This window comes from Podarcis gaigeae (genome assembly GCF_964106915.1).
Source record: "Podarcis gaigeae genome assembly, chromosome: 14".
NCBI lineage: Eukaryota > Metazoa > Chordata > Lepidosauria > Squamata > Lacertidae > Podarcis > Podarcis gaigeae.
Window position 1 is genome coordinate 18,133,266 of NC_139690.1, and position 27,521 is coordinate 18,160,786.

At 45.7% G+C, this 27,521-nt stretch overlaps 1 protein-coding gene across 1 annotated transcript in view; it reads left to right on the forward strand.

Annotated features, from left to right (window-relative positions):
* Positions 1-13,067, forward strand: part of RHCG (Rh family C glycoprotein) — a 35,447-nt gene extending 22,380 nt beyond the window's left edge. The window contains exons 5-11 of the mRNA XM_083712776.1: positions 299-465; positions 3,854-3,991; positions 6,302-6,438; positions 7,860-7,984; positions 9,757-9,830; positions 10,881-10,974; positions 11,960-13,067. Coding sequence (XP_083568902.1) covers positions 299-465; positions 3,854-3,991; positions 6,302-6,438; positions 7,860-7,984; positions 9,757-9,830; positions 10,881-10,952 — 713 coding nt within the window. The 3' untranslated portion in view covers positions 10,953-10,974; positions 11,960-13,067. The remainder of the gene's footprint in view (positions 1-298; positions 466-3,853; positions 3,992-6,301; positions 6,439-7,859; positions 7,985-9,756; positions 9,831-10,880; positions 10,975-11,959) is intronic.
* Positions 13,068-27,521: the final 14,454 nt, after the last annotated feature.

Consider the following 27,521-nt stretch of genomic DNA (forward strand, 5'->3'; position numbering starts at 1 on the left):
GCCCAGTTGCTAATGAGAAGAATGTCCCTTCTCTCCACCCTTAATCCTGCCAAAGTAGCTCAGAGACTGATAATGGTTACTGGCAAGGCTTGAGTCTTATATTTTAACACTTGGAGACCACTCACTGGTGGCAAAGAAGAACTACAGCCCAAAATTCATGTTACAACGAATGAATGGGTCATGAACCCAAGTAAAATTGAATTTGTGGGTTGATATACTGAAAAAGTTGGGAACCACTGATCTAGATGCTTCCGTTGATCTGATGTTGCAAGTTAGTTCTTCCCTCCTCCTCCTCCAGGCACCTTATTTCTATGGATGTACTGGCCCAGTTTCAACTCTGCCATTTCTGATCATGGAGATGCCCAACACCGAGCTGCCATCAACACCTATTGCTCTCTGGCAGCCTGTGTCCTCACGACTGTGGCCTTCTCGAGCTTGTTGCAGAAGAAAGGCAAGCTGAACATGGTGAGCAAAGACTGACGATCTTCACATTGCCACCACTAGCATGGGGTGCATAAGTACGCTCCCTTCTTTGCTCCTTGTGTTTTGTGGGCTCATAGGAACTGTAGGGAGATGCAGATCCACACACGCCTCTGGCAAGTAATTATTTTGGGAGGAGTTGCAGGGAAATTAAAGGTTTCCAAAATTCGTGGGTGTAGTGGTTTCAAACCACTTTTCCAAGGACCACCAATGGTCATTATGGAAGAGCAAGGGGGGGGGATGCTAACGTTTTCCGCTAAATGTTGAAGAGGCAAGCCACTATTCAGTGTGCCTTTTAACTGAGAAGGCTTATCTCTTCAGCCGTGCAGCTGGCACCAGTGGGAAATAAAGAACGGAAGGGTAATCAATGGAACCAAGTAGACAGAATTGGGTTCTGGAGAGCAAGAGGAGGAGGGTCACTTTCCCTTGATAAGGGTATAGGCTACTGAATGCAGGAAACTCCACTGTAATGAGACCGTCTATAGTTCATTATTGTCTGCTCAGACTGTCAACAACTCTCCAAGGATTCAGAGAGAGGTCTTTCTAATCCTGAGATTATTTGAGTGCAGATGTAGGGCAAGATCACCAAGCTTTTGAAGCTGGTGGAGCAAATCCCATGGGCACCAGCCACTACCACGTTTGTCCACCGAGAGAACCTCTTTGCATGTCTCCTCTTTTCAGAAAGGAAGTGAGGGTAGGTAGGTTCCTAATCCTGGTATCCAGTGAAATCTGGATATGTCTGAGGTGGTGTGTTCAGCCTAGGAGGGGCTGAGTCAGTGCAAGCAGGATCTGAGCAGGAGGAGCAAATAGCCTCTCATATTTATTGAAAAATATTTATGGAGACCTTTCATGGGTGCTATTGTGGAAATGTTGTAAATACTAGGAGAGGATATATTGATTTCATAGTATCCTTCCTAAATCATGCTTGTGAGTCAGCAGCAGAGCGACATTCCCCAATATATAGCAGGGAGGTAGTTGGTAAATTCGTTTGAACCTCTTTACTTAAGCAATCCAATCTGGCTTTGTTCAGATTGGGTTCTGTTCCTGGTGAGTCTCCTTTTATCCCTCCTAAAAAGAATAAAGACCCAAGAAGCTTCTTTTAAAAGTAATAAGAAGTTTACTCACATTCAGTTCACAGTTGGATCCCTGAGGGCAGGCTTTAGCTTACAGATACAGATACAATGTGGCTTACACCCTTGTAAGGATGGGACCATGTGCTGCTGGCAGAGAGCCAACAGTGCAGTCCAAGAGAAGAAAAGGAATCAAAAGAGGAGGATGGCTGCATGGCTGGACCTTTTGTGGGGTCTGCCTGGGTCATGCCCACCTCCCTGGTCACATGCAGGGGGAGGATGCTCCAGACCAGGTGGGACAGGAAGTTCAGCTGGCTGGTTCAACATCCCCCTGTCTGTGTCCACTCTAGGCAAACAAGGAATGTTGCATTTGACTGCTCCAATGGACTACATCCCACAGCCATAAGTGGTAGGGGCAGCATACCGGTCCCTTCCAACTCTACAATTATTTGATTCTGTGACTTTGATAGGAACTGAATTCTACAAAGTTGGAGAACAAACACATGCTCTACCATTGAGCTGCAGCCCTTCTCACCTTCCTTGGGTAGCCAAGGTGGTCCCCCTCCAGATATTGTTCCAACTGCAACCTCCATCATCCCTGATCCTTGACTATATACTAGCTGGGTCTGATGGGAGTTGGCTAGCCCTGATCCAAGGCTTGGAATTCTGTTACTTAAGCTGCTCAGAATCTTCTGCATGACAAGCTCATTGAGCAGTCATTCTGATTTGCTTGAAGAAAGCTCATGGGGTTAGATGATCATATCTGGTGTTGACTGAGCTTTCATTCTTATTCATTTCCTGGTAGGCTATATATGACAATGACCATTCATCCCCATTTGCTTCTTCAGTATTTATATCCTGTGAATCATTGTTTCATCATACACTTTTCAACGCATTCCCCCAACACTTTCCTAACCACAAAAGTTGTTGTTGTTGCCGTTAAGTGATTTTATTGAGGTCACCAAAGCACTTTAATCCACTTTAACTGCACAAAGCTCAGTTTCTCAGTGTGCACTTGAACCCACCCCCTACTGACAGTCTGGGCACACCTCAGTTTATTTATTTATTCTATTTAACAACATTTATGTGTCACTTGCTAGAACAGGGATACCTCCCAGGGATTTACAAAATGTGATCTAAAGTGGTGATTTTAAAAATATAAAAACAAACATAAGAAATCAAGTTATATAAAATAAATTAAAATATAAAATGAAGCCATTATCATAGAATTGCAAAGTTAGAAGGGACCCTGAGGATCATCTAGTCCGAACACCTGCAATGCAGGAATATGCAGCCGTCCCATAGGGGATCGAGCCTATAACCTTGCCGTTACCCGCACCATGCTCTAATAAAACACTTATCCTCATTAAAACCACATGTCCAGGCTTCATATTACACGCCTGCATTTTAGCAGGCATTGAAAACAATTCAGTGAGGGTGGCTGTCGAAGATCCATGGACTGCGAAGGCTCCAATCTCAACTACAATGAGTGCAAAACAAACAATATGTGCAATCATATGTGCAATGGGAAGGTTTGGTTGGCTTCCAACAGTTTGTAGAAGAGTGATGGAAGAAGACATCACCACAGGATTCCAGAAAGGGTGGCGACAGAAGGAGAATAAGGCAAAGTACACACACTTTAAAGCCAAACTTGGCCCTCCAGATGTTTTGGGACTACAGTTCCCATCATCCCTGACCACTGGTCCTGTTAGCTAGGGGTGGTGGGAGTTGTAGTCCCAAAACATCTGGAGGGCCAAGTTTGGCTATGCCTGCTTTAAAGTACATTACTTCCTTCAAAGAATTCTGGGCCCTGTAATTTTCTTTTAACAATTGCCAGGAATTGTAGCTGTGAGGGGTAAAGTACAGGGCCCAGAATTTGCTGAGGGGTACAAGGTGCTCTGATTGTACTTCAGAAGTATAAATGTACACAGCCTAAGATTGTATGGACCAGCATGTGAGAGATAAGGGATGTGAGTTTCACTTCCATCCTTTGTAAAACAGGGATGGGGAACCCATGGTCTTACAGATGTCGCTGGACTCCAGCTCCCATCAGCCCCAGCCAGCAGTGGACAACCATCAGGGATGATGGGAGTCGGAGTCCAAAATGTGTGAAGGGCACCACTCCTGGCCTAACTGCACCGCAGTAAACAGGAAGCCTCGTGCTATAAATGGTGGTCCTTGTGGTTGTTCCATGAACGCAGCTAGACAGTCAGGGTACAAATAATAAAATTATTATTATTATTATTATTATTATTATTACTATTATTATTATTATTAAATACTGAATTTGCTGTTTTGTGCAGGTCCACATCCAGAATGCCACCCTGGCAGGGGGCGTTGCTGTGGGCACTGCGGCAGAAATGATGCTCACCGCATATGGCTCCCTCATTGTTGGGTTTATCTGTGGCATTGTGTCTACCGTTGGGTTTTTCTACTTCACGGTAAGGGCACCTCTGAGTCTTTTTAGCAAATATTAGATCTAGCTTCAAGGCAACACATGGAGATCTGCATTGATCATTGCAGTGAGGAAGCTCCAGCTGGCTGAGGGGGGTGCAATACAATTTCTCGAATAGCTGAGGCAGAGCCAAATGTCCTCTGAAAATTGAAGGGGCCTGGCCCCCTCAAAAATGGATTGGGGAGGCAAAACCACCTCGGCCCTTACAAATGGGTTCCTATGTTGCAATGTACCCCTTATTATTATTGCACAATTATCAGATTATTGTATATGTTTAGAAGCTTGTGTGGCCGGCACTTTCTTGATCTCCTGCCCTCAGGCAGAAGATATAGAAGCATGATTAGTCGCACCAACAGGGTAAAGAACAGCTTCTATCCGTGGGCTGTTAGGCTGCTGAATGAAAAGATAACAGCAGGGCAACTGACTTTCGGGTTTGGTGGGTGTGCGTCAGTAAACAAGGGGAATTAAGGCTAAGAGAGCTCGTGTAATCTCACTAGATACAAGTTGTACAAGTGACAATAAAGTATTTCAAATTTCAAATATTAATTGTAGAAGGGGCATGGCTGTGAGGGGGCATAGCTGTGACTATCATGAAAGCACCCTGCACTTCCGAATATGCCACTATATTGTGAAATGTCCCACAAGTGACACGATCCTTTGGTCCTACATGCTTTATGGCAGCTTTTCAACTGTACTTGTGGATTGGGAATCTCTAATATTCTGCACACCGTAGACCTATAATATGTGCCAGAGTCTTCGGCAAGGCGTGTGAAATATACTCGGAGTCGAGAGTGGATTTCATGCTCTTTATTCAGCTCATAGTGGTGAGGAGGAATGAAAGTTCCCCCAAAATATCTGCTTTATATACATTATTTACACAATGGGCTGCATGTGATTGGCTAATTCTGGGATTCTCCTGTAGGCCAATCAGGTTGTGGATTGACTTCTACCTGGAGCTGGATTAGGTGGCTTCTGCGGACCAATCATACTGCTGCATTGTTCTAGGACCAATCAGACTGCTGCATTCTGAATCCTATTGTTCTAGGACCAATCAGATGGGGCCTATTTATTTCTCCACTATGTTTATATCTTGGCTTCCTTTCTGGGAGCTCAAGGCAGAATACATGGCTCTCCTCCCCCTCCATTTGATTCTCACAACAAGCCTGCAAGGTTGGTTAGGCTGAGAGATCCCAAGTTCCGCGGTGAGCTACTTAGCCAAGTGGGGATCTGAACCTGGGTTTCCTAGTGCCTAACCTCTACCCTGCTCTAGGCACAGAGAACCTAGATGTTGTTGGACTACATCTCCCATCAGTCCTGGCCAGAATGACCAATGGTGAAGGATGATGGGAGCTGCAATCCAATAGCAGCTGGGGGGGAGGAACGACAGGTCCGACTCCCTATGTAGCCAGAACAGCACCTTCACCACAAGCAGGCAGTACTGGTAGGCTTGAGGGAACCTCAAGGTTTGCTGAAGCACAACATTACAGTGGTACCTCTGGTTACGTACTTAATTCGTTCTGGAGGTCTGTCCTTAACCTGAAGCACCACTTTAGCTAATGGGGCCTCCAGCTGCCACCGTGCCGCCGGAGCACGATTTCTGTTCTCATCCTGAAGCAAAGTTCTTAACCCGAGGTACTATTTCTGTGTTAAGGGAAAGGTAAAGGGACCCCTGACCATTAGGTACAGTCGTGGCCGACTCTGGGGTTGCGGCGCTCATCTCGCTTTATTGGCTGAGGGAGCTGGCGTACATCTTCCAGGTCATGTGGCCAGCATGACTATGCTGCTTCTGGCGAACCAGAGCAGTGCACGGAAACGTGGTTTACCTTCCCGCCGGAGCGGTACCTATTTATCTACTTGCACTTTGAGGTGCTTTTGAACTGCTAGGTGGGCAGGAGCAGGGACCGAGCAACGGGAGCTCACCCCGTCACAGGGATTCGAACCACCGACCTTTTGATCGGCAAGTCCTAGGCTCTGTGATTTAACCACCCACGTCCCTATTTCTGGTTTAGCGGAGTCTATAACCTGAAGCGTCTGTAACCTGAAGCGTATGTAACCCGAGGTACCACTATATTATTTCTTTTTTAAAAAGACAAGCATCCTGAGGGAGGGGGAACCTTGAAACAGCTGACTGAGCAGTGACTGGCTGACTATTTGGGAATAGAAAACCAGTGTGTGGTGGCGGCCATGAAATGGAGTATTCTTAAAGAGGGTCATGGCTGAACAGGAGCACCCCACATTGCACAGTGTTTTTCGGGTTCTGCTTCTAAATGCTTTGCTCTCCCCTCATGCCTGCCAGCCTTTCCTGGAGTCCAAGCTGCATATTCAAGACACATGCGGTATTCACAACCTACATGGGATGCCAGGACTGATTGGAGGAATTGTGGGGGCCGTCACGGCTGCTGCTGCGACTGAAGGAGTCTACGGGAAAGAAGGGTGAGCATCTCTGAAGGGTGGTGTGTTTTGTTTGGGGTGGGGGATGAAGGGGATATAGAACTTGACTCTATGGCGGTGATCCACCTGCATTTTTTTTTTTTAATGCCTGTTACTTAGCAGAAGCTGGAAGACTTTTTCAACTCAAGAGCCACATTCCATTCAGGGTAATCTTCCTAGGGCCGCATACTAGTGGTGGGTGGGGCCAGAGGCAAATATGGGCAGAGCAACAAATGCAAATTTCACCCTAGTACAGCAGGCTAGTTTTCGACGCACACTCACCTCTCTCATTCCCCCTTCCTGAGATTCAAAGAGGCATTATTGCTCAGTTGTTCCGCCTGGCCTTTGACTTGGAATCAACTTGATCACCTCCCCCTCTTTCCTTTTTCCTTTCTCCTTCTGTGTTGGAACTCCTATTTGGGGACTTCCCTGGCTTTTTTCTGGCCCACATAGGAACAATCTGGATAGTTGTACTTGGTGAAGACTTGACGTTTTCATCCTCCAAAAAGTTTTTGATTTGAGTTTCTACTGAAATGAGGCTGCATTTTAATGTTGCATTTTAATCTTGTTTTTAAGTTGTATTTTAATCAATTGTTTTTATACCTGGTGTTAGCCACCCTGAGCCTGGTCTTGGCTGAGGTAAGGTAAAGGTAAAGGGACCCCTGACCATTAGGTCCAGTTGTGGCCGACTCTGGGGTTGCGGCGCTCATCTCGCTTTATTGGCCGAGGGAGCCGGCGTACAGCTTCCGGGTCATGTGGCCAGCATGACTAAGCCGCTTCTGGCGAAACAGAGCAGTGCACGGAAACGCCGTTTACCGGTACCTTCCCGCCAGAGTGGTACCTATTTATCTACTTGCACTTCGTGCTTTCGAACTGCTAGATTGGCAGGAGCAGGGACCGAGCAACGGGAGCTCACTCCATCACAGGGATTCGAACCGCCAACCTTCTGATCGGCAAGTCCTAGGCTCTGCGGTTTAACCCACAGCTCCACCCACGTCCCCTGGCTAGGGAGGGCGGGGTATAAAATTATTATTATTATTATTATTATTATTATTATTATTATTATTATCATCATCATCATCATCATCATCATCATCATCATCATCATCACCAGAGTTCAAGGGTGCAGTTCAGCCAAGTCAAAACATTCTAGCCACAAAACAGGGCTGGTATGGGGCGTGGCACAAGGGCCAGGCAAAAAGGCCAAAGGGGCCACATTTGACACCGGGCCTGGGATTTCCGAGCCCTGACTGAAGTGTAACCGTATTGTCACGTGTTAAAGAAAAGCTCACAATTCTGAGGAAAGTATGGGCTTTGCTTTGGCAAAATAGTGATGAATCTGAAAGGACTTTGTGTTGCTCTCTCTGAACACGTGGGAAAGCCTGACACCCCTTCCTTTCCCCTGTTGCTTCCCTTCCACACAGGCTCATCCGTGCTTTTGACTTCACGGGAGACTTCAGCCACAGAACGCCCAGCGTCCAAGGCGGCTTCCAGGCAGCTGGCATCGCTGTATCGTTGGGCATGGCTTTGGCAGGAGGGGCCATCGTAGGTGCGTGGTAGAACCACAGCTTTGCATGCTGACGGCCCCAGGGTTCAATCCTTGACATCTGCAATGAGAAGAATCAGGAAGCGAGCGATGGGAAGGACCGCTCTGCCTAAGACTCTGGAGAATGCCAGTCATGATTGAGTTCAAATGTGCCTTTCCATTTTGACTCAGAATTCAGGCTGTGCGTCACAATAGTCTTTTTGTCTCTTTCTCATCTGCCAGACAGGAATGCCACCTGCATTATTATTATTATTATTATTATTATTATTATTATTATTATTATTATTATTATTATTATTTACTCCCCAGCCACCCTGGGCGGCTCCCAGCAGAATATAAAACACCAAACAGTAAAAACTTCCTTAAACAGGGCTGCCTTCAGATGTCAGATAGTTGTTTATTTCCTTGACATCTGGTGGGAGGGCGTTCCACAGGGTGGGCGCCACCACCAAGAAGGCCCTCTGCCTGGTTCCCTGTAACCCCACTTCTCGCAGCAAGGGAACTACCAGTAGGCCCTCGGAGCTGGACCTCAGTGTCCGGGCTGAATTATGGGGATGGAGACGCTCCTTCAGGTATACTGGGCTGAGGCCGTTTAGGGCTTTAAAGGTGAGCACCAACGCTTTGAACTGTGCTCAGAAATGTATTGGGAGCCAATGTAGGTCTTTCAGGACCGTGTTATATGGTCTTTGTTTTATGTGACTGACCCAGGGAGCCCAGGTTGTGTTAAGTCAGATCAGGCTTTGATCTGGGCCTACAATGGCAAATGTCCTTCTGCTCCCTTGGTATTCAAAGTCCAGCCTGCGCCACCATCCTGAGTTCTTTACTGTCTTTTCCCAGCAACTGCCTACAATTTTAGCCTCATGGTTCTTTGTGGTGTTTCACTACCTCCATCTTGTGGCATGTCGGGGTATGATTTTTTTATTTTTTTAAAAAAAAACCTATTTGCAATGTTTCCAATAATTCAAAACAAAAAATTCCTTCCAGTAGCACCTTAAAGACCAACTAAGTTAGTTCTAGGTATGAGCTTTCGTGTGCATGCACAAGCATGCACACGAAAGCTCATACCTAGAACTAACTTAGTTGGTCTTTAAGGTGCTACTGGAAGGGGTTTTTTGTTTTGATTATGGCAACCAACACGGCTACCTATCTGTAACTCCAATAATTCAGTTTGCTGTTACCTGTCACACATCAAACAGTCTTGGGCCCAAAATTAGTTTCTTGAGGAGTTTCTCAACTCATGATCACTTTTTTCCCCCTTTCAGTTTTGACAGATAAGACACATTTTGGTAAGCAGTATATCCCCTAATAAAATACATTTTATTTCCACTCATATATTCAGTTCTATCTATTCCCCTAGTATGTTTTCTATGTTTGTAAACATTGATTGAAAAACTGCACCGCCAAATTCAGGTAACTGCAAATCCTGAAGGGTGGCTGCATTTCAATTCAGGTGTGCCTTTAAATGAAACAACAATCAAACTGAATCAAATTTCTGCTGCATCTCTGATTCCTAGTTGGCCTGTCCCACCAAACTGCAGCCAGGGGCCTAATGAAAAACCATATTGCCCTGAGGTGCGTGTCATATTGCTTTAATTATTTTTAACTGCTTTAATTGCCATGCTTTTTAACCGGGTCCCTCTTTTATTTTTTAATTAAAGCTGTTTTCATAATCCGTGTGTTTTAATTACACAGTTGTTAACCACTTAGAAGCCATTTTGGCACAGAAGAGGAATATAAATATAAATAAAAATAATAGAATGAACTCTTTCCTTCAGGTGGCATTTTGAAACTGCCTTTCTTTGGAGACCCCACAGATGAAAACTGCTTTGAGGATAATGTTTACTGGGAAGTAAGTGATTTAGACCTCTAGGTTCAGACAGCTGAAGGATTCTGCCTTTGTGGAGTTTGATTCAGCTGACTTGATCCACAGCTCTAAAGTGTGGAATAATCTTTTGTCTTGCTGAGTATTTAGAACATGGGGCATCTAGCACAGGATGGGAAAAGCTGTAACTCTCCAGATGTTGCTGGATTCAAACTCCCATCAGCCCCAGCCAGCCTGGCCGATAACCAGGGATAATGGAATTTGTAGTCCAACAAAATCTGGAGGCCTACAGGTTCCCATCTTTGATGCAATGCAAGTCAAATCTTATCTGGAGCAATGCTAGATTATGCAACAGACAGATTTAGGACGTGCTCCTGCTAAACCTCTGCCCCTAAACTGGGCCAGCTGGTTATTATAAGAACAACTGTTCGGAAATTGGTGCCTGGATTTTAATTTTCCTCCTCCCTCCCTGTTCCTTTTTCTTTGTGCGTTGTGGTAGGGACTGTCTTGCTTTCATTATACATAAGCCACTCTGGAAGCCATTTGTGGTTAAACAGTGGGATAAGAGCTAAATAAATTTGCCCCGATACAAAATTCTCCCTTTACCAAAAATATGACCAAACTCAGTCCATATTGCAGGTTATCTAGTAAACAAAACTGAATAAATATGTAGATTATTGTTCATATTATCCATTCTTATCCATACTAATAACAACTACAATTCTAGGCAGACTATATTGGTTTGGACCAGCCTTTTGACAAGCTTTTGCCCTCCAGATATTTTTAGGACTACAACTCCCATCACTCTCGGTTGTGCTGACTGGGACTGATGGGAGTTGTAGTCCGAGACATCTAAGGCTTGTGTAGACTCTGTGGTGAGGAAAGTAAAGCAAGCCTCTTTAAGCCACGAGATGGTGCTGTTCCCTGTCACATGAGGACTTCATTGTATAACAGTTTTGTTTTGTTTTCCCTCTTTGTGCATCTTCTGGGCCTCTCCTTTCTCCAGGGCCATAAAAGCTACAGAAAACCATGATAAATAAATAAGTTGGGACCTAACAGATGTTTTCATCTTATCAGGTACCTGGGGATGAAGAGAGCAGCTTGTATTGTATGAACGACTCAAACGCGAAGCCTGTGACAGACCCTTAATCCACTGGAGTCTATGCCAAGGGTAAAATGGGACCCCTGTTTTGGGGACAAATGAATCTTGACAATTTCAGATTTTTCGAGACTTGAGTTCAGTTCACCTGCAGGAAATTTTATGTGTGTGTTTTCATCTGGGTTTCTCCTAGTACACGATCTCACCTAGTCCCACCTTGCACACACAATCTCACCTGATCTCGTCTAACAGTTTGGGACCAATTTACATGAAAGTTCACCTCACCCATATATATTCACTCAGTCCCTTCAATTTGCAGACCCGGCACCATTACAAGTGCCACATAATGCTTTCCCCTCATTTGTAGTAAACTGATATTTTAGTGTGACAGAACCTGCACTTCAGAAGTGCCTTCAGTGTGCTCTTTGGTGACTGCTAAAAACCATTTTTCTTTAGGCAAGTGTGTCTAGACATGGAGAACATTGACATGTGTTCTAGTCTGACTTTTTAGCTTATTGTTGGCTTTAATTGTTTTAAAAAGGTTTTAATTAGTTCTTTATAACTGTGTGAATTTCTCCTAATGCACACTTTTTTGGATGCAATTTTGCCTAATGGACTCATTTTTGCAAATCAGTTTTCCCGCAGTGCTTTTTTCCTTAAAAAAAACGTACTCTCATTTTCCTACTCATATTGAAATACTGCCCCTCAATGAGAGCAAACTTTCGATTCACAAAATGTCTAGGGGTATGCGTACACCTGCGTCTCCCCAGAAAAACCCTACTGATTTCCCCTAATATAATGCATTTTCATGCATACTTCACCCTAGTATATGCAAATCAAATTAAACACTTGTTGTTCAAGCCAATGGACAGCATTTTTATGCCTTTCTGTACACATTACTTTGAGATCTACCCTGAAAAATTCAGAGAATTTCAAAGGATGGCTGTGTTTCTGTTTTGGTATTATTATTTTTTTGAAAGAGTGAATTATAAATGCAAACTTAATAGAATTTCTCCCCTGTCTTTACACATGAGCCTTTCATTTTCTTTTCTTATAGGACAACTCAGACAACCAGATCAGTATAATCAGCTTCTCCTTTTGGAATTCCTTGAGTGGTTTTTGTTTTGTTTTGTTTTGTTTTGTTTAATCTCCTACACTCTCAAGTACACAAGAAGTTTGTGGTTTTCTGGAAGCTGTAACATTTTCTACCATCATTTGTCTGGATACAAAGATTCTTCATGGAATAGATTATGCCATTATTATTATTATTATTTCTCTTCCTGCGTCTTGCACCATTGTGAGGTTAGCCTGGAAGAAAGAGTGTTTACATCTTCCTGCTACATGCAAAGACAAGTGGAAATCTATAATATCATGTGATTAGAAGTGGCAGCAAAGTTCCCCCAAGTTCAGGACTTGGATACGAGCTGCAGAGCTTGTGAAAGATCACCTAAAAAGAAGTGAGCTTTGCAAGCCCCAAATGTATTCACCGTCTCAGTTTGAAATCTCAGCCGGAGAATTACTGGCCTCCCCTGCTTGTCCACAACAGCTCCCCTGACTAGCCCCATCTAAAGATGCCTAGAGCAGAAATGGTATGAGCAGAAGAAAGAAGAGGGGAAGAATATTGTCCTTTCCTTCTCTCCCTCCCTCATCATCCAGGCATTCTGCATTGTTAGGCGGCAAAGCTTGAAAAATGATGGAATATGTAGCTATCCTAAAAGTGGCTTGTAATGCATTTTCCCGAACTATCAGATTGGCTTGGGATGTCCCTTCTGATTCTCGCTCTGCCCCCTTTTCTGGGAAATTCCCAAGCTGGAGCTGATCTGAGAAGAGCTTGCAATGCTGTGTTTCGGCCCCTTCATATTCCTCAGATTGGTCTGAGATTCTCTGCTTCCATCCCCCACCCCCTAGGAAGCTTCTGAGCCAGAGGCAATCTGGAAGAGAGCTTTCGAATGCCCTCTCATCTCTAAGTGCGCGGTGGACCCACTCGTGGCAGCGTCTGGGGTCAGGAAGACTAAAATGCTCAAGGCTCCGAAAGCCAGCATGTGATTAGCGTGCTGAAAGATCTGTGATAACGCAGCTGGAGAAAGGGAGGCTTGAAACGCATGCTGTCGAAATCCCTCCTGTTGGAATCAGTGGATATTAAAAGCGCTTAATGCTAGACTGTACTCTCAAATTTGTTTTTCCTTCTTTTCCTTTTAATAACCAGCAACGGCACTACCTTAGCTCAGTGGTACAGCACGCAGATGGTTGCAGGTTCGGTTCCCAATGGCTTCTCCAAATAGGGCTGCCAACGCGCAGTCAGAGGCATAAATGCTTCTGAATGCCAGTTGCTGGAAGCCGTAGGAACAGAGAGGTTTTTATGCGCTTGGGTCCTGCTAGGATGCTGAACTAGATGGGCCATTGGCCTGATCCAGAGGGGTCCTCCTTATGTCCTTATGGTTGGGAGAGAACCTTGCTTGAATCCCTGCAAAGAGCTGCAGGATGGAATTCACTTGCCAGAGACCTTTGGAAAAGGGGACAATGTGTAGCTGTTTATTTACTAATTCTTGAAACCTCTGAGCCAAGATTGGGGGAAATGGAGTGCTTTACTGTAAACTAAGAACATAGATGTAGTGGACACAGAAGAATCCTGATGGTATGGAGAGAACCACTGGAATGTTTTTTCCTGGTTACAAGCTCTATAGAAAGACACACTGGGGGAACTTTAGCACTGTATGTTAGAGAGGGCATGGAGTTCATTAAACTATATTTGCTTCTAGGCCAATGCTAGTCCTATTCAGAGTTTTCCCATTGAAATTAATGAATGCAAGTTTCTAATTTCAGTGGGTCTATATTGGATATCACACATTGCTACCCCGCTCTTTAGTTACAAAAAGAGGCCCCCAGAGCAGCTTGCAGATATGATTCTTTTAAGACAGCTCCTTCCATCAGGTTTAAATATAACAGACATAACACAAAAGGAAAAGGGATTGGGAGGGAGGAGGAAACTCACTGATGACTACACAATGCCAGGTGTCTCAGGAACGACTGCCGAGTTGGAAGCCAGCACCAGAGCTCTGTGCTGCTGAAGGAAGCATAACACTCAAAAGAAGAATAAAGGCCACTTAGCCATGGTGTTGCTTGGATTTTGGGAGTTCCCTGGCCTGGGTGGGTCCCTCTGGGATGGACAGGGCCCCAGACTGGCACCCACTAGTCCAGCCCTAACGACACCTTGGTGGTAGGTGATCGCAAGCTTGAAAAGTATACGTTATACCTGAGAGAAACTGTTGCCGTCCTGGCAAAATAGTGAGGATGATCTTGAGATAGAGAAATCAGGGTGGCATCTAGAGAAGAAGAGTTTTAGTAATGCGACTTCAGTTATCGCTATGTAGACTTATTTCACAGGCTGTTTCCAGTAAGGTGGATTTGGGGCAACAGACAAGGGAGTGTTTGGAGCAAGGAAACAGGCAAGGGGAGGCGATGCTTATAAGAAGTGGAGTGGGAAAGGAGACCAGATGCAAAAGAGAGAGGGGAAAGTGGCTGTTCTTCGCTGCGTCTGCATGTACTTTTCACACCTGAGGAGAGAGAGAGAGAGTTGAACGTCAGCTGTGCATGTCCCCTTAGGATACAACACCCTCATTTCTCCTGCTGGATAAAGCCACACACACAAACACCTCTTTAAAACACGGTCCTGGGATTTGTCAACTGCTGCCAGCAACCACATCTTAATTAACTGTCGGCAAAGATGGAAGCAAAGAGACCCTGTTCTAATTGGACAGTTTGCTTTGTGAGGATGGGGAGGGGAGGTGGCAGCAAAGGCGACAAGTTCCCACCGCATGGCATGGAATTGGAGATGAAGGTGATCCGGCATGCTGTGATCAGCCAAGACGGTCTGGCTTCAGTTGACCTGAGGTAACTTTTCTTTAAGGGTGCAACAGTCAGGAAACTGCCAAGATCCCTGGCTAGCAGTTAATTTTGGCTGCATGGCAGCTATAGCATGGAAGAGATGCCGTAAGGCCCCGTCTGCACTACTACATTTAAAAGCCATATCACGCCACTTTAGAAAGTCATAAAGGTAAAGGTAAAGGGACCCCTGACCATTAGGTCCAGTCATGACCGACTCTGGGGTTGTGGCGCTCATCTCGCTTTATTGGCTGAGGGAACCAGTGTACAGCTTCCGGGTCATGTGGCCAGCATGACTAAGCTGCTTCTGGCGAACCACAGCAGTGCACGGAAATGCCGTTTACCTTCCCTCCGGAGTGGTACCTTATTTATCTACTTGCACTTTGACATGCTTTCGAACTGCTAGGTTGGCAGGAGCAGGGACTGAGCAACGGGAGCTCACCCCGTCGTGGGGATTCGAACTGCCGGCCTTCTGATCGGCAAGCCCTAGGCTCTGGTTTAACCCACAGCGCCACCCGCGTTCCCTTAGAAAGTCATAGCTTCCCCCAAATACTCCTGGGAAGTGTAATTATAAGGGAATAGAATCAAGGGATGGTTTGCTTGCTGAACGGCTTGCCCTCAGGTATCAAAGTTGGTCTCTTGGCTCTTAAGTCTTACGTGAATTTTGCAATGCTGTTCTCCAACCAAATGATGTTTACAAGAGTGCATTTATCAGGAGAAGCCGCTTGCAAAAAGAAAGTGTGCATTGGCCAAAGCTGCGCAATAAAAAAGCAACATCACATCTTTCCCAGAGGCATTCTGGGAGGTGTGGACAGTGGGAAGCAGAGTGAGACTATTTACACAGGCTGGACTTCCTCATAAGTATCAACCACCTCCTCCACACAGATCAAAATGAATGCCTCCACTTCCCCAGGAATGAAAGTTGGTCCCTGTTTCTTTTGCAGGTGGGGACCATACTTTGGGTAACTGGGGAGGGAATATTGGCTCAACCTTACACAAAAGAGTATCTTTCCTCCACTCTTTCCAGGCATGGTTGGTGCTTTAAAGTTCTGTGTCCAAGTGCCTTTTTGTTTCCTCCAGAGCTTTCTCCATGAAAAACCTGCTCTTTAAAGCTCAGTTGGAGCAAACAGCAAAAACCCGAATCGACATTTGCTCCGATTGAGCGCTAAAGAGCAGGTTTTCATGGAGAAAGCTCTGGGGCTTGGACAGGACACTGAGCTTTTAAGTGCAGATCTGTGACTGGAAAGGGATGCATGGATAAGCTCTCAGCTTTGCTTACTGAATTGAGGAGCAAATCAGTGCCTAGTGATTTTTTCAGTTAGGAAATGTGCCTCCGGCTAATTGGGGGCTTTACCTCTGTCATCTTTGGAGGATGAATGCCAGGCAATTCAACAACACATTATTAATCAGTTTTGGGTTGCCCTCACAATTCTCAGTTAATAAGACCTCAGAAAGTGGATGCATGAATGTGGCCTTGGATCTGGACTCTGCTCAGGCAAGAAAAGGCCAGCCAATTTATTCTAAAATATTACTAGCCAAGGAACTAGTCCCCCTCCACACCAGGGAGCTCATGAACCCCTGAGCGTGCCCACTACAGTGGTACCTCAGGTTAAGTATTTAATTCGTTCCGGAAGTCCGTTGTTAACCTGAAACTGTTCTTAACCTGAGGTACCACTTTAGCTAATGGGGCCTCCTGCTGCTGCCGCGCTGCCAAAGCACAATTTCAGTTCTCATCCTGAAGCAAAGTTCTTAACCTGGGTTAGTCGAGTCTGTAACCTGAAGCGTATGTAACCTGAAGCATATGTAACCCGAGGTACCACTGTATCAGCGAGGAAACTAACACAGAGAAAATAGAGTTTTAAGCCATATATCCACATATTTAAAGCCCTATTATACCACTTTTAGCAGTCAGCCCCCCCCCCCCCAATATCCCAGGAACGACAGTTTGTTAATGGTGCTGAGATTTGTTAAGAGACCCCTGTTCCCCTCAGAGAGCTACATTTATCAGAGAGGTTTAACAACCAATCCCTTTTCCCAGGGAAGAGGGGCTTCTTAACAAATTTCAGCACTCTTTACAAACTACAGTTCCCAAGATTCTTTGGGGGAAGCCAAGACTGTTTAAAGTGGTATGATGCTGCTTGGGATATATAGTGCTACTGGGGCCTTTAATTTCAATGGGTCTACTCTGAGTAGGACTAGTGTTTAATAGCACTTAGTGCATACCCCTCAACTGTCCCAGGATAACCCGGACATCCCATTTTTTCCCCACATGTCGCCGTTTCTTTGACAGTGGCTCCAATAAAGCAAGGATGGGAGACTTGCGCTCCAGAATATTGTTGAACTCCAACTCCCATCAGCCCTGGCTAGCATGGCCAAAGGTCAGAGATGATGGGAGTGGTAGTCCAGCAACATCCTGAAGGCCACAGGTTCCCAACATCTTCCTGATATAGCAGTGCTGTTTTCACAATGAACTCTATTTCCCTTTCCACTCTTTCTGCCTCATTTCCATCTGTAATTTGACTGCCACCCTTAACAGGGTTTAGAATGTAAATTTGGTTCAAACCTGCCTCTCCTCTGCTTCCTGTCCCCACACAAACAACATTATGCCCTGTTTGCTTTTAAAGGATTTTATCAGCTGGCTTACTCAAAGGCCAGGAGAGGTCAGTGGTCAAAAGGTTGGACAAGCCAAGTTGGTTTAACAATGTTGCTGAGTTGTTTCTCACCAAAGGGGAGACATTAGAGCAGAGGTTTATTATGAACCCATCATGCCCTCTGCACATGCTCTCTCTCTCACTCTCTCTCTCTCTCTCTCTGTGTAAGAGAGAGAGAAAGACAAAAAAGCACTACTATTTTCTGTTCTGATCCTCAATCTGGGCAGCTGCATGTCAGACCTGGGCAAAGTGAGACACAGGCAAGGCGCCAATGAAGAGTCTCTTATCTAGCCTGCAAGTGCCGTCAAACGAGGCTGCAGAATCCTGAGGGAACAGAGGGGACTGTGTGCTAATTCAGCTGGCAGGTGCAAAATGCCATTTTTGATGTGTAAAATTCCCTGGAAGTAAAAAAAAAGGGGGGGTAGGGAGAAGGTTCTGCTGTGCTAATTTTCTGCTTGCATAGAAGTCTTATTATTATTTTTGAAAGAAGAAAGCATTCAGAAATATAATTCCCAGCTAGGGATGGGGGAGCAATTTGCTTCAGCTTGCATTTTAATGCAAAACTCCCTAACTCACACATCCTGAAACAATGCATGAGCCGAGGTGACCCTATCCTTTGAAGTTCTCACTTTTCACAATGCAGTTCTTCAACCAAATGATGTGTACGTGAGGGGAAAGTGTGCTTTTAATTGTACATAGTTGTGATAACAGCATAGAAGAATGTATATTAGAAACAAAGGAGGGCACAGATTTATAATTTGCACATGCTAATTTATATGCACCCATATAGAAGTAATAACTATAATTCAAATAAAACTGTAGCACATCACACCTTAGTCGGGAAGATTGCAACCAATGGACCTTTATACCTGCTCGGTCTGCAATCCCACCTGCTCCCTGCTAAAGGGCAACTTCAAGTCCTGTTCCCAGCCAGTCACCCTCCCTTCTTCAGGTTTTTATCTTGAAACTTGACTTGAACTGGACAGCCCTTCCAATACAAGACATGCATCATTCTTGCTGTTGTTCAACAAGGGGGATTCACAAATCCTTGCTGATCAGCTTCAAATCACTCTGAAATATGCTTGATCTACCTTCTGCCCATCCCTGAAATAGGTGGCTTTGCCAGTAAGGTAGAAATATGTTTCAGTTTTGCGTTTGAAGGCAAATCACCTAATTTGCACTTTACAAAACAATACGCAAACCAAAACACAGCCACCCTTACAAATTCTGCAATGCAGGTCTCTGGCAAAGTGCAGTCAAACCTTTCTTGCTGAATGGCTTAGTTGCCAAACAAATCAGCTCCCAAACGCCGCAAACCCGGAAGTAAGTGTTACGGTTGGGGAATGTTTTTCGGAAGCTGAACATCCAACACAGCTTCCACTTGAGTGCAGGGAGCTCCTGCAGCCAATCGGAAGTCGCGTCTTGGTTTTTGAATGGTTTTGGGAGTCAAATGGACTCCCAGAATGGATTAAGTTCAAGAACCAGGGTACCACTGTAATGTGCACAAAAATAGGTATGTTGGGGGGTAAAGTGTGCATAGAAATGCATAGATTAGTGAAAATAACATACAAAAATGTGTATGTCGGGAGAAATTTGCACTAAAAGGTTGATCCATTTTCACAAGGACTTGTTTTTAAATACAGTTATACCTTGGTTGCCAAATGCCTTGGTACTCATACATTTTGCCTCCTGAACAATCAAAAACTGGAAGTGAGTGTTCCGGCTTTTGAACAATTTTTGAACGTCCAGCACGGCTGGACGTTCCTGCAGCCAATCAGAAGCCACACCTTGGTTTTTGAATGGTTCCAGGAGTCGAACGGACTTCCAGAACACATTCTGTTTGAGAACTAAGGTACAACTGTGATTCACAAGCTGATGTGCAAATGTGGAGAGCTAAACTTAAGGTTGTAAAGCGTGACAGATGCACGCATCCCAAGTTGCCAGAGGACTGTCCCCTGTAAAGCTGGACACACGGCTGCTTTGTCAGCAGCTCCTTGCATAACTGACCAGTGTGACCCAGCAAAGAATTTGGGAGCCGCTGGGTCTAAGAGAAGCCATTTTAATATTTCGTCGAGGGTGGGAAATGCCCAGGCTCTCAAGTCACAGGAAACATTTGATGAATGTGCGTAATTATGAAGTCAGCCTCCGCTAGTTCTTGCCTTGAAGGGTTCCCTTGACCCTAGCGAAGGAAGGAATTTATCCTCAATAGTCAAGGTGTTTTCGCGCCGAGCTGACCGTGGAGTTCCATTTGTTGAGGCTTCAGTCTCCTTTGGGCACTTCCCCATCAACCTTCCCCCTCTTCCCTAGCAAATGCCAGTCATGAGCCTAAGTGGAAAAGCAAGTATCCTCCCCGTCGAGGGTTGTACAGAGCAAAAGTCTATCCTGTTTTGGAGGGCAAAGTGCATGCGGGGAGGGGACGGGGGGGGGGACCAAAGGCATGTGGGAAAAGGAGCCATTGAAACCTTGGGGCCTAAGTCTTTGTGGGGGATTAGGAGGTACAAATTGAATGCAAAGGGATGAACCCATTGACCGAAGCTGTCCTGAGACAGGTTCCCATGGGGGGGTGTGGAGGGTGGCTGAAGCAAGCCACGTTGAAGGAGGCTCTCGGGCCCAGCCTAGCAGCTAATCCCCTGAGAGCGGCAGGCCAAGAAGCAGAAATGAGGTTAAAAAAATTATCATGTAAAGATGGTAGCTTACCCCAGGGGATGATGTTAGTTAGCAGAGGAACGGGAAAAGAGGCGGGCCAGAGAACAGCAGCCCTTAATCCTATGGTTAGTAGGCAGGCGGGTGGGCTTAGATCATGATCCAATCCCTGCAGAGCTACTTAGACAGAGGAGGCCCTCATTCAGATCAGTAGCCTCCCTTTAAGAACAAGGACTGAGCTATGGGGGAAGTGTCGCTGCATTCATCCCTGTAGGCATGAGAGTAACGGGTTAGATATTCACACACGTTTGCAAGTGGAGGCTGGCGCCCATTGGGGCTGGTTGAGCGCAAGGCAGGGAGTCCAACAGTAGGGGGAGCCAGAGCCGACGGCAGGCAGAACCACCAAGTCTTCGTTTTGCCCCCACCCTCCTCCCTGCTAAGTTCTAATAAGGGCAACACGGAGACTAAGGAGGAGGAGGAAGCTCATAGCTAGTGTCACCCTTAGAGATGGGGGAGAGGTTCAGTTCAATTCACATCTCAAGCTGAACCTGCTTAATTAGCAGCCTCCAAAACAACACACAAATTGAAACGTGGGCATCCTTCAGAATGTGTGCTTCTTAGAATTTTGCAGTGCCATTCTCTAATCAAGTAACGTCTGCAAAAATGCATAAAGCGTGCAGATAATTGCCTGCTTTAGTGAAAATAACATGCAAAAATGCATTGTATTTTGCATTGCAAAAAAGTTAGGCGAAATTGCATCTAAAAATGTGTATTAGGAGAAATTCGAACTGAAATGTTGATGAATTTTCATGAGGACGTTTGTCTAAAAAAAATGTGCAAACCGATGTAAAGAATCAAATTTAAGATTGGAAAAAAATGAGAAACAGAGAGAAATTGAAATGGGTATATTTTCACATCCCTTGCCATCCACTGGATTGGATGCAAATAAGGCTAGCAGGTGTGTCCTAATGAACCACCCTCCACTAAGGTATGCATGGTGCTTGGGTCTACTTCAGGGCTCACAGGTGAATGTGCAAATGACCCCCACTGCATTTGAGGAGGTGATCTGAGCTGGTAGCTATTGGTACTTGATCTGTGATGACTCTTTCACGCATGGAAGTAAAAGTTGTGTCCTGCACAGTCCTCAAGTAGCTGAACACACCTATGTCCAAGATAATCAAATATTTGAGGGGGGAAGCCCCCCCACAAAGGTGATGGGCATTCCAGTTCAAATGGTGTGTGTGCACCGCGTCATGTCATTGATTGTGTGGGGCGGGGCTTACCTGGGCCCCCACAATATTCTATTCAGGTTGGCGCCCTAGGCCCAGATGGTCCTTAAGGTATCCTGGACCCAAGTTGTTCAGGTCTTTGTGAACCTGACTCAGTAGGATATGGACAGCCAGTTTAGATATTTTAGCAGATGTGTTACATGCTGTTGTCCATTTGCCCCTAACATTCTGCATTAAAACTCAGGGCTTGCATGGCGTGGGAGAATAATTTCAAAGACTTTTGACTACAGCCTTAGGAGGCAATCCTATATCCACTTACCTGGTAGTAAACCCCATCAAATTTATTGTAACGCCCCTCTGACTAGACATATATAGGATCCTGCAGCTAGTATGTGAATTTTTCATTGTGGAATGCCTTTTATTATTTCCCTTCATGACAAAATGTCATTATACGTTCAATGAGTTTTCATGCACCTTCAGTTGTTCTATGTGAGGTCAAATATATGGCATGTATGGGGTATCGATGTGGTGAGTACACAGGTACGTGGTGAGGGACGCAGGTAGTGTTGTGGTCTAAACCACTGAGCCTCTTGGGCTTGCCAATCAGAAGGTTGGCGGTTCAAATTCGCATGGCGGTGTGAGCTCCCGTTGCTCTGCCCCAGCTTCTGCCAACCTACCAGTTCGAAAGCATGCCAGTGCAAGTAGATAAATAGGTACCACTGCGGCGGGAAGGTAAACGGCATTTCCATGCTCTATGGCTTCCGTCACGGTGTTCCATTGCGCCAGAAGTGGTTTGGCCACATGACCCGGAAAGCTGTCTGTGCGCAAACGTCAGCTCCCTTGGTCTGAAAGTGAGATGAGCGCCGCAACCCCATAGTCGCCTTTGGCTGGACTTAACCGTCCAGGGGTCCTTTACCTTTTACCTTTTTTACATGTCTGTGTGAGTTTCTTGGGAACATAAGGCACTGCCTTATACTGCATCAGACCATTGATCCATCATGCTCAGTGGTTGTCCACACTGACTGGCAGCACCATTCCAGGGTTTCAGGTAGGCATTTATCCCAGCTCTACCTGGCAATGCCAGGGATTGAACCAGGGAGCTTTTGAATGCAAAGCAAATGCACTACCACTAAGTTATAGGCCCAGTGAGAATGTGCATATATGTCAATATATCTATGCTGCACCTCTCCTTCAATTTATGTGCATTATGAAGGGGGCATGTCTAGATTTTGCATGTGCTTCTGAGTGCACATTAGGTGTGTGGTCCACAATATCATCCTTGTGTAACATTTATGTAGATTTTGCTATAGAACTTTGAATGTTAATCTCTTTTTGCCTCCATCTCTTTGTACCAGGTGTTGATTTACATATACAGCGAGCGAGCTCTGTCTCTTGTGTCTGGGTGGGCACACAACTGCATGTATGCTCATGCTTAATTTATGTGTAGGTGTACACATGACAGTTGCCTTGGGCTTGCGTTCATACCTCTTTTTGTGTGCACAACTGCAGGTGTGTATATGCATAAATGTACACGTGGGTCTAGGGACGCGGGTGGCACTGTGGGTTAAACCACAGAGCCTAGGACTTGCCGATCAGAAGGTCAGCGGTTCAAATCCCCGCAACGGGGTGAGCTCCCCTTGCTCGGTCCCAGCTCCTGCCAACCTAGCAGTTCGAAAGCACCTCAAAGTGCAAGTAGATAAATAGGTACTGCTCCGGCAGGAAGGTAAACAGCGTTTCCATGCGCTGCTCAGGATCGCCAGAAGTGGCTGTCATGCTGGCCACATGACCTGGAAGCTGTACGCCGGCTCCCTCGGCCAATAAAGCGAGATGAGCACCACAACCCCAGAATCGGCCACGACTGTACCCTTTACCTTACTTACATGTGGGTCTGAATACATGGATGTACATGCACATGCTCGGTTGGTAGAGCATGAGACTCTTAATCTCAGGGTTGCTGGTTTGAGCCCCACTTTGGGTGAAAGATTCCTGCTTTGCAGGGGGTTGGACTAGATGATCCTCATGGTCCCTTCTAACTCTTCTATGATTCTATGTCAATTGCCATGTTCCTGTGTGTGTGCGCTCGGCTTTGCGTCTCTGCATGGGCCCTTGCCCGTGTGTCCACCTCTTGCTGAGCCTCCCTCAGCAGTGTGTCTGCAAGACTCCCCAGGCCTTTTCAGAAGAAGCTCTGTTAAAAAAAAGTGTAATCAGATTAAGGCAGCCAATCACTTAGAGCCCTTGAAAAGGACATATGCTTTCTAATCAGTACCTAGCACCATGGCTCACAAAGGGTCTAAGTAACTCAGTAGGGGTCAGGCCCTCTAGAGCACAGAAGAAGGGGGTCCTTTCCCCCTTCTCTCTCGCTCCCCCCTTGTAATTATGTCAATTTACTAGCCAAATTGTTTGCTTGAGTGGACAGTGGGGGCTTGTCCCTTCTGCTCCCACCCAACCACCCCCCTTCCCTCCTTATTCATGTGCTAATGGAGTGAGAAGCACGGCCTCCTCACTTCAGGAGATGCTGCCGGCCCTTGGAGCCATTGTGCAGATCTGCTGCTGGCAAATCCCACCTCCCACCCAACCACAATGCGCACACGTACAAAACCGGGCACGAGAAATCTGGGCAGGAGCAGGGGAGCTTCAGGGCCACAGAGGAGCCATGCACCGTCTCAGGCAGTGGGTGATGGGTAACCCTAAAAAGCAGCACAGTTTGACAGCTAGATTATCTGGCCCTACAGAGAACCGGGCAGGTCTTCTGCATAAGGTAAAGGTAAAGGGACCCCTGACCATTAGGTCCAGTCGTGCCCAACTCTGGGGTTGTGGTGCTCATCTTGCTTTATTGGCCGAGGGAGCCGGCGTACAGCTTCCAGGTCATGTGGCCAGCATGACTAAGCCGCTTCTGGCGAACCAGAGCAGTGCACGGAAATGTCGTTTACCTTTCTGCCAGAGCGGTACCTATTTATCTACTTGGACTTTGACATGCTTTCAAACTGCTAGGTTGGCAGGAGCTGGGACCGAGCAACGGGAACTCACTAAAATAAACAGGAGCTGTGCAAGAGAGTGGGAGGGGATTGCACTGTGGATTCCAACCGAGGGGGCCATTTAGATCAAGAGTGGGAAACCTGAATGTGGCCCCCTAAACCCCTCTTTCCAGACCTCAGGATTCCAGGGGGGCTCCCCACTTCCCTAGCCACTGTCCCTGCTTTGCATCCTCCTTTAGTGTAACTGCCAATCTCGGTTGTATCCTCAAACTTTTGCATCCCAGGAGGGGGACTGGTTGAGGTGCAGAAAGTAGCCTACTGTACAAACATAAAATTTGTCTCTGTTGCTCCACCCATGTTTGCCTCTGGCCTCACCTGCCATGGGTTATGTGGCCCTTAGAAGGTTGCCCAGAAAGGAATGTGGCCCTCAGGCTGGAAAAGTTCCCCCGCTGCTGCCTCAGGCTGGTGTGCCCTTGAACTCTGATAAGACCTCTTGCTTCCCTGAATAGAGGAGAGCGGCAGATGTGTGAGCAAGTTCAGAAACGAACCTCTTGTCCTCTGCCCACTTTGGCCTCTGACCTCTAGAAGTTTGGCCAAAAAGGAATGCAGCTATGAGATGGGAAAAGGTTCCCTATCCCAGATTTAGATTTTCTGCCTCTGGAGTCTCTTAATCTGAAGGTCATGGGTTCTAGCCCCACACGGGATGAAAGATTCCTGCATTGCAGGGGGTTGGACTAGATTATCCTTGTGGTCCCTTCCAACTCTTCTATGATTCATCAAAATGCCTGGGTGTAATGGTCCAGCAATCAGACTCCTCCTTAGCCAGAGTGGTGCATGCTCTAGTTATCTCCCACTTGGACTACTGCAATGCGCTCTGTGGGGCTACCTTTGAAGGTGACCCGGAAACTGCAATTAATCCAGAAAGCGGCAGCTAGACTGGTCAATGGGAGTGGCTGCTGGGACCACATAACACAAGTCCTGAGAGATCTTCATTGGCTCCCAGTACATTTCCGAGCACAATTCAAAGTGTTGGTGCTGACCTTTAAAATCCTAAACGGCCTTGGACCTGTATACCTGAAGGAGCGTCTCCACCCCCATCGTTCAGCCTGGACACTGAGGTCCAACTCCAAGGGCCTTCTGGTGGTTCCCTCATTGCGAGAAGTGAGGTTACAGGGAACCAGACAGAGAGCCTTCTCGGTGGTGGTGCCTGCCCTGTGGAATGCCCTCCCATCAGATGTCAAGGAAATAAGCAGCTATCTTATTTTTAAAGGACATCTGAAGGCAGCCCTGTTTAGGGAAGTTTTTAATATTTAATTCTGTATTGTTTTTAACACTCAATTGGGAGGCACCCGGAGTGGCTGGGGAAACTCAGCCAGATGGACGGGGTATAAATAATAAATTATTATTATTATTATTATTATTATTATTATTATTATTATTGAGGATTTTTCAAGGAGGGCTTTTAGGATACAGGGGAAGACTGGGCTTCTTTTCCTGCAACATACAAATAAGGTTTCTGTTATGGAAAGTCAACAAAGTCCTTTCTAACTTTCATGTACTGTACCCATGCAGGTATTTGTTTATTTGCTTGAATTTACATTTCAACCTTCATCACTTTCGCAATCTCTGGATTGATAGCAATGATTTTAAAAGCAATAACAAAAAAACTATAACCAAAAATAAAATAAAATAATCAATCAAACACAATGCAAAGCAGCAGGCGACAGTAATTATCGACACTTCTGCCAAGAAAATGACAGCAGCAATTACCAAAACTATCTATAGGCAAGCTTATTGCAAATTCTTAGTGGAACTGTGCTGCCTGGGTAGTGAGGAACCCATCAGAAAATCCTGCAGCTGACCTTTGACTTCTGGGGAGTTTTGCTTATAGAACTTTTTATATATCTGCTCTTCGAAGCTGTGATAAAACAAGACTTGCGTTGTTGCTGTTGTTGCCCCCCAAAGATTCCTGCAAGATAGTAAACTGGCATCTTTGTAATTGCTTTTGCCAGAAGTTTGTCATCTGGGATCACTGAGGGTCTTGGGAGTGGTCCAGGGTAACAGAAGGAGGAAGTGAATGTCCAGCATTAATATTGCAGGGCTGAAGAAGACTATAGAATTCCTACTGAGTGAGAGAAGAGGTTCTGATTTATGGTATAATAGCCCATTAATTGCCACCTACTCTCTTTCCTTGGTCTGGTCCAGTTCCACCATCTTGAATGTTAATGCATTGTGTATACACACACACACACACACACACACACACAGAAGGAACAAAGTATGTTAATATGGACAAAAGGGAGGAGAAGTTTGATTCAGTTTGCATTGAAAGGCAGATCTACCAAATTCACACCATTAGAAACATGTGAAGAAAAATCACAGCCATCCTTCAAAAAGTTGCCCTTATCTGAATTTTGCAATACAGTTTTCCAGTCAAGTGATGTGTAAAAATATATATATATGCACACGCCAGGGGCTAAAGCGTGTGTAAAGACTCATGAAAAGAACACACAAAGGTGCATTATAATCTGTTCTGAGTTTGTCACAACTGTTTCTGTTTCTGTTTTGCTACAGTTTTGCTTCTGCAAGAAACAGCAATATTCATATTGCTATCTGTTATGACCAAATCTTTGGTAACTAATTATGCAATTCACTCAATTTTAGTGAAAAGGAGGTGTCAAAAACAATGCTGTAAATTACATAATTATTTATGAAACCCGACCTCTGATGAACAAGTGAATTGTGGGGATTTTCACTCCTGTTTCTGGCTCCAATGGAATTCTCTGAATCCCTGTTGTTGTTGTTGTTGTTTAGTCCTTTAGTCGTGTCCGATTCTTTGTGACCCCATGGACCAGAGCACGCCAGGCCCTCCTGTCTTCCACTGCCTCCCACAGTTTGGTCAAACTCATGCTGGTAGCTTCGAGAACACTGTCCAACCATCTCGTCCTCTGTCGTCCCCTTCTCCTTGTGCCCTCCATCTTTCACAACATCAGGGTTTTTTCCAGGGAGTCTTCTCATGAGGTGGCCAAAGTATTGGAGCCTCAGCTTCAGGATCTGTCCTTCCAGTGAGCACTCTCTGAATCCCTAGTGGTGACTTATCCTTTGCTCCCGACTACTGCCTTCATCTCATGACTCCGAGCACTCACTCACCGCAGTCTGTTGCCTCTAGCCTAGTCCTGAACCTAACTGGTTTTATTGCTTGACAGATATAAAGATTCTCTGGTATATTAGGTTGTTCA